This window comes from Berghia stephanieae, chromosome 2 (assembly GCF_034508935.2).
Source record: "Berghia stephanieae isolate SIO BIC M18660-M18661 chromosome 2, UCSD_Bste_1.3, whole genome shotgun sequence".
Lineage (NCBI taxonomy): Eukaryota > Metazoa > Mollusca > Gastropoda > Nudibranchia > Aeolidiidae > Berghia > Berghia stephanieae.
The window spans coordinates 117219528-117236438 of NC_088361.1; the positions used below are offsets into that span (position 1 = coordinate 117219528).

The 16911-nt window shown below is 35.3% G+C and overlaps 1 protein-coding gene across 1 annotated transcript; it reads right to left on the reverse strand.

The window, feature by feature from the left end:
• Positions 1–8043: 8043 nt before the first annotated feature.
• LOC144966366 (uncharacterized) lies at positions 8044–16652 on the reverse strand. The gene is made up of 4 exons (XM_078902709.1): positions 16275–16652; positions 13678–13921; positions 12064–12156; positions 8044–10722 (listed from the first exon to the last, which is right to left on the reverse strand). The coding sequence occupies exons 3-4, from the start codon at positions 12152–12154 to the stop codon at positions 10511–10513; spliced, it is 303 nt and encodes a 100-aa protein (XP_078758835.1). The 5' UTR covers positions 12155–12156; positions 13678–13921; positions 16275–16652; the 3' UTR covers positions 8044–10510.
• Between the last annotated feature and the right edge of the window lie 259 nt (positions 16653–16911).

Genomic DNA, 16911 nt, shown 5'->3' on the forward strand with positions numbered 1-16911 from the left:
TTGATAGATTGCGAATCACCATGCACCCCGTAATGCATAAACCAGGATGCGCTCCTGTTCTTTTTATCACCCCCCCCCCCCCCAACCACTCCACTCCACTCCGCCGACATCGTCATCTCATCGTCACGTCGCCTGACGGTGATTTTGCTGTCTGGCCTCTCTAGTACTAGGTCGGGCTAATTCAAATGAGCCCACCTTATTAACCAGTGTACACTAAATAGAGATTTTGGCAAACGAACTTTTTCTTATTTATTGCCTTACTTGTGCTGGGAAGGTTCCAGTATTGAATTAAATTTATTAATTTACTAATATTATATCAATTTAGTATTAGTTTGTGTTGTTTTAATATATTTGTTTATCCATTTAAATTATTTCTCTTTTTTTTTCCCTCGTTTTCTTTAGTGTTTCTCAAAACTCATTTATTTAAATTGTTTTCTTATTTGTTTTTTGTTGTTGTTGTTGTTTTTTGTTGTTGTTTTTTGTTTTGTTTTTTAACAAATTAATTTGTTAATTCTTTTTTTTAAATTATTCTTAAAGTAATTACCGCAGTATTTTTATTGCCAGACTAAATAATTTTGCAAAACAATGTAATTTTCTATTGTATTCCCTCTAATAAAACAAAACACTTTTATTCAAAAGTCACGACTAAATAAATATATAAAATACAACCACCATTTTGGTTTTCTCAACAATTGAATTAGTATACGAGAAATACTCTTCTGAGTAAGGAGATAGTTGAATTCTAAGTTATAGAGACCTTTAAAGGAAGGGTGGGCAGATTCCGTACTTGCCCGTCCTGAAGCTAATACACACATAAGATGGTTCGCGATGAAGAGGCGGGAAGCAAGGGATTGGTTGGGTAAGGAGCAAAGATAACACGGTAATTATTGTGACGATAGTCAAACGAATACATGAGGAGAGATTGGTAACATTATTTTGTCTTAATTATATTGTATGAAGTATTGGCGAAAGCCTAATATTAAATAAACGTTGTTTTTGTTTGTCTTATTTTGACTATGGAACTGATACTGATACTTGTCATAGCAGACCTGCCTACTTTAGATAGGAAAATAAAAATCGTAGTTTTCAGGGCTAATAAAATCGTAGATATTTTAACTACCCTTTAAAAAAATCACCGGAATTTTCGTCTGTTTTGATAGATATCAAATTTTAAAAAACGAGAAAAAATAATTGGAAACGTAATAATGATGGTGATGGTGGTATAGTGGTAGCGGTGGTGGTAGTAGTAATGATGATGGTAATATTATTATTATTATTATTATTATTATTATTATTATTATTATTATTATTATTATTATTATTATTATTATTATTATTATTATTATTTTTATTATTATTATTATTATTATTATTATTATTATTATTATTATTATTATTATTATTATTATTATTATTATTATTATTATTATTATTATTATTATTATTATTATTATTATTATTATTATTATTATTATTGTTATTATTAATATTATTATTATTATTATTATTATTATTATTATTATTATTATTATTATTATTATTATTATTATTATTATTATTATTATTATTATTATCATTGTTTATTATTGTACGTATTGGTGGTATTACTATTGTTGTATTTTTTTTGGTGGTTATTAATGGTATCAGTTTATTGTTTGGTCCCATTTGCCATTATTTTCCACTTTCATGTATGTGGTCATCAAATTGTATGATTAATTGGCGAAAGCCTAAGATTGAATAAATTTTGTAATATCGTATGGTAACCATCATTGTCGACGACATCGTCGTTGTCATCATAATCATCATCATCATCATCATCATCATCATCATCATCATCATCATTAACAACAACAACAACAACAATATTAACAACAAGTACAACAATAGCAATAAAAACAATATCAACATCATCATACAATTTCCGTCATCGTCTCCACAACTATCATTCTAACCAACAGCACCACCAAAACCACTACCATAATTACCCCTCACCGCCTCGTCTTCCTCCTCCTCCTCCACCACCACCATCACCGCTACCACTATTCCAACCACTACCACCACCGGCACAATCATTCTGACCACCAAGACAGCAGTAAAAATTATGCAATTTGAGCTCTGAATGAAACTCGAGTCATATCGCTGTTGTTGCTTCTCCATGAAAACTTTAAGGTTACTACGTACTACTGAAAACCAGAAATATGTAAAAGCAATATTAATATCGCCGTTGAGGGATTAAAGCATCTCTTTAATTTTTGGAGTGAAGGAAATGGACTTGTATTGTCAAGGTGTTGTCGCATTATGTCTCGTCGCTTTATTTTTTAGTTGTATTCTCTTTCGTGATTCATTTTTGATTACGTTTGGAAGAATTAAAATCTACTGGTATTGTCATTTCATTGTGAATGTGATTATTGGTGGTTGAAATATTTTTTGTTTAAAGGCGAAAAAAAAATCAAAAAATTTTTTTATTAAAATAAAACAACAAAATAAAAAATAAAAAATATATATCATATATATATATAATATATATATATATATATATATATATATATATATATATATATATATATATATATATATATATATATATATATATATATATATATGACCGAATCCTCTTTGCCCCACCACTGTAAATAGGCTAGAACCGCCACAGTCCCTTTGGTTGTTAAGAAAGGCAATACTGACTGAATTTATTTAAAAAAACAACAATTTTTAAAAAAACACACGCAAGGATCACATTTCGAGCCAAGGGCCCGTTCTAATGAACGCGGACTAGCGCTTAGTCCCGGACTATCTCTGACTTTAGTAAATGACTAGAAAAAATCGGATTTAATGTGAGCTGACTAAGCTAGTCCCAGACTAAAATCTCGTCACCTTCGGACTAAGTTTGGCCAAGATTTAGTCACTTGCTCGAGTCGGACTTGATCGTTTAGTCTCTGACTAGTAACTAAGAAACGGCGTCAACAAAGATGGCGGCCAATGTTAGACGACTCGGTTCGCGAGAAAAAAATACATAGAAAAAGAATTATAACGACAAAAGTAATCTGTTGATATTTGCCAATGCTAAAGGAAACGGTTTTAAAGGTCACAGATCGTCGAAAGCACACATTTTTGTCCGGGAAACTAATAAATCTGATGAAGTTGAGTGACTCAGTGAGTCTGAGTCTGAGATTTCAGCTTCGCTTGGTTCGAAGTTTAGATTTAGATATTTAGAGAATAACAAACACACAACTAGACCTAGCTTATTTTTTAATATGAAAATTATGTTGTTTAGCTAAAACACCCCTACCCCCTTTTATTTTCTTTATTTTTGTGCCAAGCAAAGCAATGCGAAGTTACTCTCGATCACATGAGGTGATTCGTATGACTATGACTATGACACTGTCATTGACAGTACTGCCAAAACAACTGTCAACACATGAAAATGGCGGCAGCTGTGCTGTTTCAAATTCGTCAGAGAACACTGATTCAACGGGAGAGGGTGTTTCGGGTCAGACTTAATCCCATCGATTCGTTTAACGACGATGAAATATACGAACATTTCCGTTTTCATCGTGAACACATTTTTATAATTTGTGATCTTGTAAAAGACGACCTTGATCGTCTTCTCTGGAGGAAAGGTTAGTATCTGTATTCATTTTAATTTTAATTCTAATCTGATACTAGACTAATCTTTAAAGAGAAGTTTTCTTATATTATATTCTCATGCATCCAACCCAAAATCGGTGCCAAGACTTCTTCTTCTTCTTCTCTTCATCTTCACACCTCCTCGTCCTTCTTCATCAACATCATCATGTTCATCTTCTTCTCCCACTTCTTCCTCCTCCTCTTCTTCTAGTCAAACTAAGTGTTAGTGTTGGTAGATTTCTCTAATCATCACACACAAACCACTATGACTGTTACTGGTATGACATGGAATGGAAATTTTTTCACCGCTCTCTGGCACTATTGAATTTTGCATTCCCTTAACCAATTTTCGAGCTCTTGTCAGAGATTATTTTCACTGTAATTGTAATATTTTTGAAAGGGAACATTTTTCATTAGCAAAACCAGTTTAGAATTGAAGAAAAAAAATTGTACAGTTGGACTGACAAATTGCTGAGGAGAATCAATCTTTAAAATAGGATTTTTCACTCGAGGCGATGGGGCAGCGTGGCTCAGCAGTATGGTCTTTGCTTTGTACCCAAAAGGTAATTAGTTTGATCACCCGTTGTACTGTGCGGCCTTGAGCAATCCATCTCGTCCTAGTTCCATTTGCGGCACTGCACTTCGGCTGATGTCTGGGTTATTCCAGTGTTCCCTTGGAATAGACCCTAAAGACAGACAAATTTCCCCATTGGATGAAAAAAGGGAATGTTATCTTTATAAGCATATATGCTGGTCTGACATCCGAATGCAATATGGGCCTCGTTTAACATTGTTGCACTGGACATTATTTTGTGTAATTTTTTTTGAGATTTTCATTATAACAATGAGCTCATGATGTATTGGGTTATCAGACCTGCAAATTAGTGCACGTTGCCTTAAGGCTTAAGGAAAATTAGTTTATTTCATCCCAGCTTAAATGATGAGATTTACCGTTATAATATTATAATAGATGCGAGAGTAAAATACAAACTATGACACTATTTCAATACGAAGCAGAAATCAGAGCCATTCGAAACATTACAAGAAATACAAACAAAAAAAGAAAAGAAAAATATCGGATCGGAAGGTCCTGGGTTCGAGCCTCGTGCTCGGCGCATAGTTGAGTCCTTGGAAAAGACTCTTTACTCAAATTCTCTCACCGTACTCAGGTGTAAAATGAGTACCTGGCCGTTAACAGTGTTGTCTTTGTCCGAAAAATTGTAATATCGCCTGACAGGCGTCATGTCCCGTCCTACATGTTAAATGTTGCTGTTGACCAGGGAACTGTTGTAAAGCGCTTTGAGCACATTTAATGGATATTGCGCTATATAAAGCTCAATTTAATTTAGTATGAATCAAGTAAAAATCCTCTCTTGCGGTTATACCAAAGCTGTTAAAAAATCGTAATATGTTGTTTCAAAACTTGTGTCGTGTTTTTAAAATTTCACTTCAAATACACATTACAAAGATGTTGTCGACGGTCAATTTAAATAAAATATTTCACTGGATAGACTTTAAAAAGTGAAAGTAATACATTCGAGTACAGTTTCCTTGAACTTGAACTCATTCGAATATCCCAAATTTTTTCATTATTATTTTTAGTTGTCATTCCATTCCTTACTTGAACTAATTTCACCTAGCCAATGTAAAAAAGGATTTGGTTAATTCAAGGTTTTATTTTAATGCGCCCTGTTATTTCGACCACCGAAAATTTACTGTTACATTGACAGTTACGTTTGTGTACAATATGATACACATGCATACACACAGGCACTCACACACTCCATTGTCATTTCGCATAATTGACACCTCTCTTACTTATTCTTATCACTTCGCCATTCATTCTAATTTCAATGCCACATGCCATGATTTGCTACTAGTTGGCTACGTCATTAAATGAATGATGTGATACAGGAACCTTCTCCCAATAAAGTAAATAATAATTATAAATTTCCCTTTAATAGTCCTCATGCGGAAATTTGTCTTAGGGTTTATTCAATGGGAATACTGGAATAACTCCGGTGTCACCCGCAGCACAGCGCTGCAAATTGAGCTAGGGAGAGGTGGCTTGTTGATGGCCACATGCCATGGTGTATATTCGAACTAGGTATCTTTTGGGTACGAAGCAAAGACCATACTGGTGAGGCACAAGCGTCAAGTACAATGACATTTTTTTTTTTAATTATTAAAATTTAGCTTTACATAGCGCAATATCCACTAAATGTGCTCAAAGCGCTTTACAAGGGGACACTGGTCAACAGCAACATTTAACATGTAGGACGAGACAAGCGCCTGTTAGGCGATATTACAATTTTTCGGACAAAGGCACCTCTGCTAACAGCCAGGTACTCATTTTACACATGAGTACAGTGAGAGAATGTGAGTAAAGAGCCTTTTCCAAGGACTCAACTATGTGCCGAGCGCGAGGCTCGAACCCAGGACCTTCCGATCCGAAAGCGAGTGTCATACCACTAGACCACATCTGCACAAAGACATCATGCTGAAAGTAATCGGATCAAATAGTTCTTCCTTCACTCCTTCAGAGCTGCAAGGCTGGTGTAGCGGGAGTTTATCTATGTTTCTTTAGTGTGAAACAGACAATAGTAATTGCTTGCTACCCCTTGGATAGGACACAGGTTTATTGTAAAGAACTTTCCACCAGATCTAACAAATACAGATTACCCGCCCCATCATTCCTGGGTGGTCAGTGGGGTCAAATAAAAATCTCTACTTTGCCCTTAGCATGTTAAGCGAATACCCTAATAATTGAGCTAGAGGGACCAACTTCGCATCAAAGACCTGTTTAAATATCTTTAAATATTTGAAATGAAAAAAAAAAATAATTTAATGAATAGCAGTCCTTCAGAGGCATGAAGCCCAAGGAGCCAGGGTTTATCCCGGTTTCTATGGCATGAAACAGACAATAACAATTGCTTGCTACCCTTTGAATAGGAAGGTAGTCTATCACAAAGTACTTTCATGAGATCTGACAGACTTAGCTACAGAATCACAACCCCTCCGACTATCACTACTCCCCCCCCCCCCCCCTCCTACCACTTACATTACATCAGAAAAAGGGGCAAGTTGGAACAAGTCAATGGTTTATTCCTCTGTTCCCCTCTCCTCTGCCTCCATCCATTCTAACCCCACTACTGGCAGTCACTACCACTACTAAATGCTCTTCAAAACTTGTAATAGTAAAGTACCATCCCAGTGATAAGAAAAGACATCATCAGGCTTCACATAAAAGCTCATTACCCAATCAGTTTTCATCAGGCACAGTTACTCAATCAGTCAGTTGTCACACATCATTCGCTTTATTAGGCATAGGACTATCAACATATTGATCAGTCAGTCACTTGCCTCCCACCCACTAGCCTTTTGTTGAGTCGTCATGGTATGTTACACAAAGTACATGGTTGTTAAAAGGTCACCCAATGACTATTACTCCCCCACCCTCATCCCATCTCCATTCCCTGACGCCTGGGTTATTCCATTCTTCCCTTGGAACAGACCCTGAGACACATTTCTCCTATGGGATGAATAAAAGGAATTTTATTATTTTATAAGAGGCCATTGTGCGCGAGCTGTACTGTACGTAAGTTGACTACACTTCCTGATTTAGATTTTATTACAGGTTTTATTATATGCAAAATTTTCCTTCTCCCATTTTTAGGTCGTCTCTGATGCAATTTTATAAGTTACAAACTTGGTTCCAAAGTGGCCTGGTTCAGTGCATGATGCAATTTTTTTAGGAAATCTGGGCTATTCTTTGCATTTGAGGATCCACATCGCAGGGCTTTGGATGGTGTGATCCTTGGAGACAGTCGTTATATGTTAAGAAATTGGCTAATGACCCCAATACCAAAACCCCCAAAATAGAGGAGAAGAGGCATTTAACACCACCCATCGTATCACAAAATGCACGATTGAAAGGTGAGTTTTACCAATCATATAATCCCACCCTCCAGGAAACAATAACATTTTGATAATTTTTGAAATTTAATATTTCAGGTTTATTTTTATATCCACTTTAACAATACAATTTGCAAATGATCAATGAAAATAAAGAAAATTAACCAAAAAAATAGTTGTAATCATACTGTCATTGTCATGCTAGTATAAACATTACATTTTTTTTTTTTGAAGAACTCAGATTAACCATTATAATTCTTTCCCTTCTAATTCTAATTAAAGGACTGAGAAAAAAAAAAAACACAAAAAAAAAACAAATAAAGAGAGAGAGAGAGAGAGAGAGAGAGAGAGAGAGAGAGAGAGAGAGAGAGAGAGAGAGAGAGAGAGAGAGAGAGAGAGAGAGAGAGAGAGAGAGAGAGAGAGAGAGAGAGAGAGGTCCATTTAATTTTAATTGGTTTTAAGTGTACATGTACAAGTACAAGCAATTATTGTCATTTCAACAGAGTCATTGGAGTGGTTAAAAGAAGATGGAATTGTCTCCATGACGAGCTCAGAATGACGCCTGACAGAGCCTGCAAGGTTATTTATGTGTTTTTGGCTCCACAACTTTGCTGTTGATGCTGGCCTACCCATGGAAGAAAACAACCGTAATGATGATGATGACAGCAATCATAACTTTTCTCCTATTGGGACTCAGGAAGGAGCATCTGAACAGAACGTCTTGCTGCTGGCAAGGCAGCCAGGCTGACTTTGATTAATAGTGCTTTTAGAAATATCGTTGAACCTCTCTAATCAGGAAATAAATATAATCATTAATGTAGTACATCACTCTGCAAGTATACTGTGTGCAGTATTCTTGTTGTGATGAGCTACATAAATGTCACGCTGTTTTAATTATTGTTCCAGCTGGTCATATGGAAACAAATTTCTATATCATATAACTACAAGTCGCCTATCAGGCATCTAGTACTCTTTGACTATCCCATTTTACTCCTTTTTACTGGCGCTGATGTGTTGCAAGTGCTGTAAAACCCTTAAAAACAAAAACAAACCTGTTTTGCAGGAAGTATTAAAGTGCATTCACTGTAATTTTTTCTGGAATGTGTCTGATATAAATTGGAGAAACTGAACAAGAATTCTCATGCCTGAGTCGGTTATCAAACAGAAAATAAAGGGGCATTAAAATTTTATTTTTTTAAGGTCATCAAAATCCTGAGTTGAGCAATCAAATTTTAACTGCCCTATTGTCATAAGACAATTACGTATTGTAAGACCTTTTGTATAAATCATTATACCAGCCGCTTAGCCAAAGCCCAGGATAGTCCCAAGTCACATTTGTGATAAGGGTCTTAAATCGCCATGCCACTGTACAAGTTTGTGACAATAGGCCAAAATAACAATCTGTATTTATTCCAGAGGATTTGTTCTACCAATAACATAAGGAACAATGGAGTGATTGTAGTAAAAAAGGCCTTTAAACACTGCATGCATGCGATTTTAAGTAAATTTTAACAAAAACATATCAGCTCTATCAAAAGTACAGATTGAGATAAATACAGGACTAAAACCCCTCTAAATAACAATTAGAAAATCTCAAGAACCATTTTTAAAAATGGTTTAAGACAATTCATAAGACAGGTTTTAACTGCGATTTTCTAAGATACTATGAGGCCAATTTTTTCTACACTATGGACAAATGTATTGCAACATGTCTCCATGGATTGCTTTAAACCATTTTTAAAATTGACTCAAAATACATGTGATTGAATTAATATTCAAATTCAAGACATTAGAAACCAATTGGGTCATGGATAGAAACTAAATGATGATGTCATTTGTGAACGCTCCCAGCTGTGATTTTCATACATGAATTAATTTCCTATAACTGTCATCTGCATTTTTTGCGGCCGCAAGTCAGGGCGATCCGCAAATTTCCCAAAATTGGCAAATCGTGGCAAATTTTGGGAAAATTGGCAAATCGCGTGGCAAATTTTGGGAAAAAAAAAGAAGCGAAAACAAAATAACGAAAAAGAAAGTGCGAAACTTGAGAAATGTTGCAGCTTTGCCAGGGCCCAAACCAAGGGAAGCTACTCTCTACGGATAATGATCTCATGCTTGCAGTGTATCTGCATACACTGCAATTCCAAATTTTTGTGATATTCCTCAGCATGAGTTCACGAGGTATATTGAGAAACTGGGGCCCAGTGCTGTGAAAGAGTCTGATACTGGAATTATACATCTGACCCTATTTTGGAAGTCTGTGGCAGATTATGTTCTAGCTCTCGCTGCATTGGCATCCCGATTTGCCTTCTCAACATGCTCGTCAGCTGATGCTGAGCGAAGTTTTTCTCTTTACAATCTTGTCTTGTCTTCCAGAGGGCGTAGACTCACAGAAAACAACATCAAAGGACTAGTTTTCCTTTACTACAATAAGTTTATCGATGCCTCTTTTTTTGAGTAGTAAAAGAAAACTAGGCCTTTGATGAGTCTGACTGAAAGTGTACGTTTGTTTGTGTGTGTGTGTGTGTGATTGTCTAAGAGTTTGGGCGCATAAATCGCTTTACATTGTGTAAATTAATAAATGTAGCCTCCTTAAATGTAATAAATTGTCTTTTATAAATTTTTGTTTTCTGTATCGCGTGTTAATTTTTACTGAAACGCTTAGTTCTCCTCGGCAAATTTTTTGGCAAATTTTGGTCTTTTTGGCAAATTTCTTGGCAAATTTTGGGGGTTTTTTTGGGCAAATTTTAGGTCCCAATTTGGCAAAAAATGCAGATGACAGCTATAATATCAAAACATATAAAAAGAGTAATTTAATTATAAGTAGTGTCATAATTAAGATGCCTCATCTTAAATTTCATGTATTCAATTTTTATGGTATTTTGTTCAACAATGGAGTTGGGTTTTTTTTATAATGGAGTATTTCCGACTGCAGCCATTGATCCACTAATGGATTGTCAGTGATCTGTCATCTCCTCTTGGGGCCAGCTTGTCGTAATTTTTGGCTGATGCCATCTGAGGCATTCCACTCCTCTGGTGTATGGGGAAGAGTTTCTGTTGTCTCCTCTTGAAAGTGATTTGACAAATCATCTACTAAAACTACTGACTCCACCACAGAGCAATCAACAAAACTGATTTCATTAATCTCATTCATGTCCATCTGTCTGGCTAGTGTTGAAGCTGTGGAGGAAAAAAAATCTTTAGAACATCTTTGTCACTGCATTGAAACAAAACATGTTTATATCTGTGAATTATGAAACTGGCCACATTATGAAATCAAGTGGTGCTGAAATCAAAAACGTCATTTCATTTTGAAACTTCTCTGATCCCACATAGTCTTCAGGTCAAAGTCAGAATTTGGAATGATAAAAACTTTTGAACAATGTTATCTCCTTAAGCAACATGAAATGCTGGCCATTTAATTAAGATGATTTTAGAACTACATCCCACTTTTTAAACAAATCCTTATAAACTGTTTGTCAGTGCTTAAAAGTGTTAATATAAATATATTTGAGAAAACAATGGACTCAGCAACAGTATGCATTTTTGTTTTATTTCCTTGTAAATCATCTTTTTGTTTGAGTATTTTTCTCTCAGGGGGAACCAGTATTTTTTTTTACATATGTAATATGTGATAAGTAAGCATTTGAGTGTGTTCCTCTTAATGGGGACCTGTGCTTGTGCCTGGACGACACTTTTAGGTGACTTCAAACTAAGTACACCGATGGCATGCTCTTGGAATCTACATCCATTCCATATAAGAACCATTCCCTTTTTGTTTTACTTATTAGTGCTTTGAATTGTTAATCTAGAATTGCATGACTATCCATTTGCATCCTTTTTACTGGTGCTGAAATGACCTAAATATGTCGCAAGCAATTAAAAACAGAAGAGGATTTATAATTCTAGAACATTTTGCTATCCCATTTTCTTCCTTTTTACTGGCACTGATATGACCTTAATGTGTTGCAAGCGCCGTAAAACCATTAAAAACAAACAAATAAAGAATGTTGATTAAACAAAATCACACAACCACACTTATGTTATACTTCGTAGTCCCACTGTCACTTCAATGTCCCCCATTTTGACCAACTTGCTAGCCGTGATAGTCCTTTCAGTAGGTACTGTTGTAAATGTTAAATACACTGTTAGTGGCTATGTGGTCTTGTGGTATGACACTCGTTTTCGGATCGGAAGGTCCTGGCCCTGAGCCTCGCTCGGCGCATAGTTGAGTCCTTGGAAAAGACTCTTTACTCACATTCTCTCACCGTACTCAGGTGTAAAATGAGTACCTGGCCGTTAACAGTGTTGTCTCTGTCCGAAAAATTGTAATATCGCCTAACAGACGTCATGTCCCGTTCTAAATGTTGCTGTTGGTCAGGGACCCCTTGTAAAGCGCTTTGAGCACGTTTTGTGTTTATTGCTATATACAAAAGCTCATTTTAAAAAAATTTTCTTTAGTCTTTCGGGTGAAATTTTATTAATAATTTAATGACTTTGTAGCAAAAGAATTATGCTTACTGATTATGGTGTAATCTCCAAGATTACAGTCAGATATGTCAATAATATTTCTGGCTGGACTGGGATTCGGAACCAAACTCTCAGTGCCCATTACTGTAAAGAAAATTGTTGATAAATTTGAATTAAATGAAGTATAGAATTCACAAGTTGCACTTCAAGTCCAGATTACCCATTACAAACTTAATGAGGAGGAACACAGTGGTGTTTTTTTTTAAAGGTGAATTGTTATGAAATTATAATGATTTTAATTCTATTTATATCAATTTTAATATGATACGATATCAATTGATTTTTAATGTAAAATTTGCATCATATAATTACCGGTCTCTGGCTCTTTTTTTTTTTTAACCATGAAATGCATCCAAGTGTAATCTTATCTTCTGATCTTGAGACCCATGAATCCCAGAAATAACAAATCTGCTGGGAATTGAACCCATGACACTTTGATTCATATGCAAGCATGATAACTCGCTGTGCCATTGGCTTGCCCTAAATAAAACACTAAATGAAACAAAATAAATCTTTACAGGACCCAACTCCAAAGTGGAATTTCAATACAATGTTGCGTGATGCCACTTTGACGATTTGTGATAAAAAATACATGGCAATCCCTTATGACACAAAAGCTCTTGCTCCATCACTTATTTCAAATTTGAAATATTCATATAATTTTGTCAGCTACTTCAGGATTGATGGTGTAAAGTAAATTTCAAGATTTTAACTACCATTGAATTATTAAATGTGAATAATCTTGTTTTGATACTCGACTTCAGTCTTCATTTATTCTTTAAATGTTTTAAAATTGATAAAAAATCAAGAGGAAACGTGTCCCAGAGGCAGTTGTTAGGTATGCAATAGAGGTGATATACTTTTGAGACTTAACTACCAAAAGAGGATAGTTATGTTAGAGAAAAATGAATCAGTGCATAGGCAATTGTAAGGATGTCAATATTAGACGATCACAAAAGATGCATGCATACATAGTACAAATTACTTGTTTAAAATATTGTAAGGTACTATCTGTATTCATGTCAGGCAGCCCCAGAGACCAGCGATCACATCGTCCTCCACTGTCCAGTCACTAAACTTGAAGGTGGCTATGAAACCGTCCTTAGGGTGGAGGAAGACTTTAGAAGCTGGGTTGACGAAATAAATTTGGAGGTGTAGCCATATGCTACTACTACTACTTTATTCATGGAATGCCTAGATGACAGCCTTTTACATTTGTATACAGAACAATGTATTTTTTGTTTGTTGCTTTAGGTCTCTTCCAACACAATTGAGGTTATATGAGAGACCGCTGAAACAAAAAAACAAGCAATCTAACAAAAATAGTACAAATGTAAATCAAAATCATAACCTAAAGATATCATAAGCTAAATTATAAATAACCAAGAACAAACAGGCAGAAGATTTACAGAAAAAAAAAAATCCCCTGTCAAAAATACAATCACAAACCAAAGAAGCAGGATAGGCTAGTAAAGAGAAGAAGAAACGACATCACTATCGGATCGTACACCCATGCGAACATCATAGGTATATGATTCAAGGATGATGCTCCCATCCAACCACCCGCGAACAATGTATGGAACTATTATAATTGCAGAAATTTACCTTGAATACCATCAACAATGTTACTACACTCGCCAATAATGACGAGTACCGGTACTTGTTCAGTACTTGTTCAGTTCAGTTGTAAAGATTGAAGAGGGTCCTGGTTTCCCCCTCCAGTCTGCTTTACATAATCAACATGACTTTGGACTATTCTTTTCGTGTCCTTGAATTTTTTTTTTTAGCTCCATCACCGAACGGTTTTTGAGAATTCCGCATTGATTCTCATTCTGATCTTTTCCCAAACCTGAAAATGAAAAAGGAGAAAAAATATGTAAATCAACGATTATGTAATGAGATTGTTGAGGACATTCATTTTGCACTGGAATCAGTTCTATTGATTGCTTTTTGTTGCCATAAAATCTTTATTTATTATTATGGTTGTAGCAAACTTTACTCGTATAATTAGTCTGTATCCTTTAAATTATTTGCATAAAAAATGTCATGCTTTTGAGTGTAGATTATTATCAGTCATACCTCTTAAATTGGCATTTTATCATTAAATATTTGTAGGGTCTGACTGGAGAGGGTGAAGATTTATTTCTTGCTTATCAAATGTACTCGGGTAGGTCGCCCTAAATCTGTATGCTTTCAATACCTCAAATTCCAACAGCTCTAACTGCAATTATTTGACATCTTTTGTTAGTTTGATGTAAATACATATGAGGTATTATCAGTTAACCTTGCTTAAAAACCGAAAATAGATACCAAACCCCCTCACCCCAAATATGTATGCTCATGCCCCAAACCCGTAAACGGCTTGCCCTAAACCAGTACAGCATTAAATTAGTCTCCTAATTTTTCAAAATTTCATAATTTTTTTAATATGATAATGTTGTGGTAGATTTCATTTATAATTAATTTTTAAAAATATTTGCTAAAAGACAAAAAAAAAAAAAAAATTGAGCATATATAAAGAGCATTATCCTAGCATTTACGTTTGTTGCAGTTATAACTTTTGACGCATTAGCGATTTTCTGTTATTTTTTGCACTGAAAAAAAAAAAAGAATAAATAAAGACACCGCTTGGGAATTTTTTTTAAAAAGAAAAAAAACAACCTTTTACTTTTAGAAAGAAGTTTATTTTCACTTCCACTTCATTTCGAATTTTTCTGGTTGACTTGTTCTAAATATTCAAGTGAGTTGAAAGCTTAAAACTTTTGTCATTTTTTGTGGCAACTGACACAGATGCTAGATTGTATACTGCTAAACATGCTCAAAGCTCTGTAAGGGGCTCCAAGCCAATAGCAACACCGCAATATCACAACTTTTCCCCGACAGAGTCATTACTTTTAATGGCCAATTACTCAATAAGGAGCCTTTTCCAATGACTCGACTTTGAACCACTCAGGGAGGGACTTGAATCTTGGGCCTACGGGTCCAAATGCAAGTGTCATACTACAAGACAACAAAGCCCCACTTAGTAGGGGCAAAGAGGAAGGGTGAAATTTATTGCCTAACCTCCGCACTACAGTACATCTATTTATATTGTTTATTGATAATTTATGGGTGCCATGTCGGCTATTATGATGCTTTAAAATTTTCATTGAACATGCCAACCTGTTTTTTTTGGGTTTTTTTCATTAATTTTCTTTTTTTTTTTATAGAAACCCGAGACCGGGTTGCCACCTTGCTTGTTCTTGCCAAGTAGTAAAAGGGTGGATCAGAGAGCAGAGCAGGGAGATAGGAAGTAGATAAACACGAGGTATACAAAGCAACATTGTGAGTGACAGGGACCTACAGTAGGCACTTGCAAGAATTTTTCAAAATAGTGGCTATGGGTATTAATTTAGCGTAGAAAAATAAAGGGGAGTGAAACATTAACTAGAGTGAAAAAAGTATCGCTCTATCTCAAATCTCAACTGGTTAAAAAGTTATGACCGTTAATGTGGAGGAAAATCTCTATATAGCTTAATAGGAAAAAAAATGTGACGAAAGCACAGCATCCCAATGCATAATCAAGTATAATTCAGAAACAGCTTCAGATACAACTTTGAAATTTTTACATGTGGTAAATCATCTCTGTAATACATTGCAAACAGAAAATTAATTATTTATTGAGAAAGAAAAGTATAGTTTGAGCTGAGACAGCTGAAATCAAGGAAAAATAGATCAAGACATACAAATGAATGACCTATTGGAATTTTGGAAAAGTCAATAATAAAATATTTATTCACATGAAGATAAACCAAATACACCACTGAATCGGCGTCATTTAGTTGTTCACTTTGAACTTTTCAAAATGAAAATAGACCTCATAAAAGCAAAGATATGGACTGACAAATGTTTGAGGTGGTGTATTAGCCTACAGTCTACAGTCCTACAGCCTACAGATGCCCAGTGTCAGTGACCGTGCTGTAGCCTATTTTTATTTCATTTCATGATAGACCAAATACACCACTGAATCGGCGTCATTTAGTTGTTCACTTTGAACTTTTCATAATGAAAATAGACCTCATAAAAGCAAAGATATGGACTGACAAATGTTTGAGGTGTTGTATTAGCCTACAGTCTACAGTCCTACAGATGCCAATGTCAGTGACCGTGCTATAGCCTATTTTTATTTCATTTCATTAGTGACAAAGAAAAAATATATGTACTTCTCTTTTTTTCGCACTGTTACGGAGTGCTGCAATCTCGACATAATTGTATTTTCCAGGAGGGCTGCAGTTTCAGGGTTTGAAAAGTTATAGTTTTTCTCTTGTTGAGCTCCATTTTCGTCAATGAATTTCAAAAGGAAATAGAATCTAAACAAAACGAAAGCGGATGAAGCGCTGATTAAATCTTTTGCGTCAGAAGAACCCAAACAGCAGCACAAAATAACCGATAGAGTCAAGGGATAGGTCAGGACTAGCCACGCCCATTTCTAGGCTAAAGCCCAGCTAGTCCGAGACTAAATAATGCTCATTGAATCCGATTTTTTTTAGACACTTACTAAGCTTGGGCTAAAGACTAGCTAGTCATTTACTAGACTAGTAAATTACTAAAGTTAGTCCGTGTTCATTAGAACGGGCCAAGGACTTGACAGTGACCTCCATCTCTCCAACTCCAATTCCCTCCCCTCTCTCTCTACCATTTCAGGACATAAAGCAAGTTTGAACAATGCAGTGGTTAAATTCTACCATTCTCCTTTTCCTGTTTTTCACCCACCATAGCCACTTCAAACTCAAGTATAGCACCGTTGCTATGACAAAAGACAGCGAGCTCATCACCTTGTCACTTTTCATTAGGTAAACA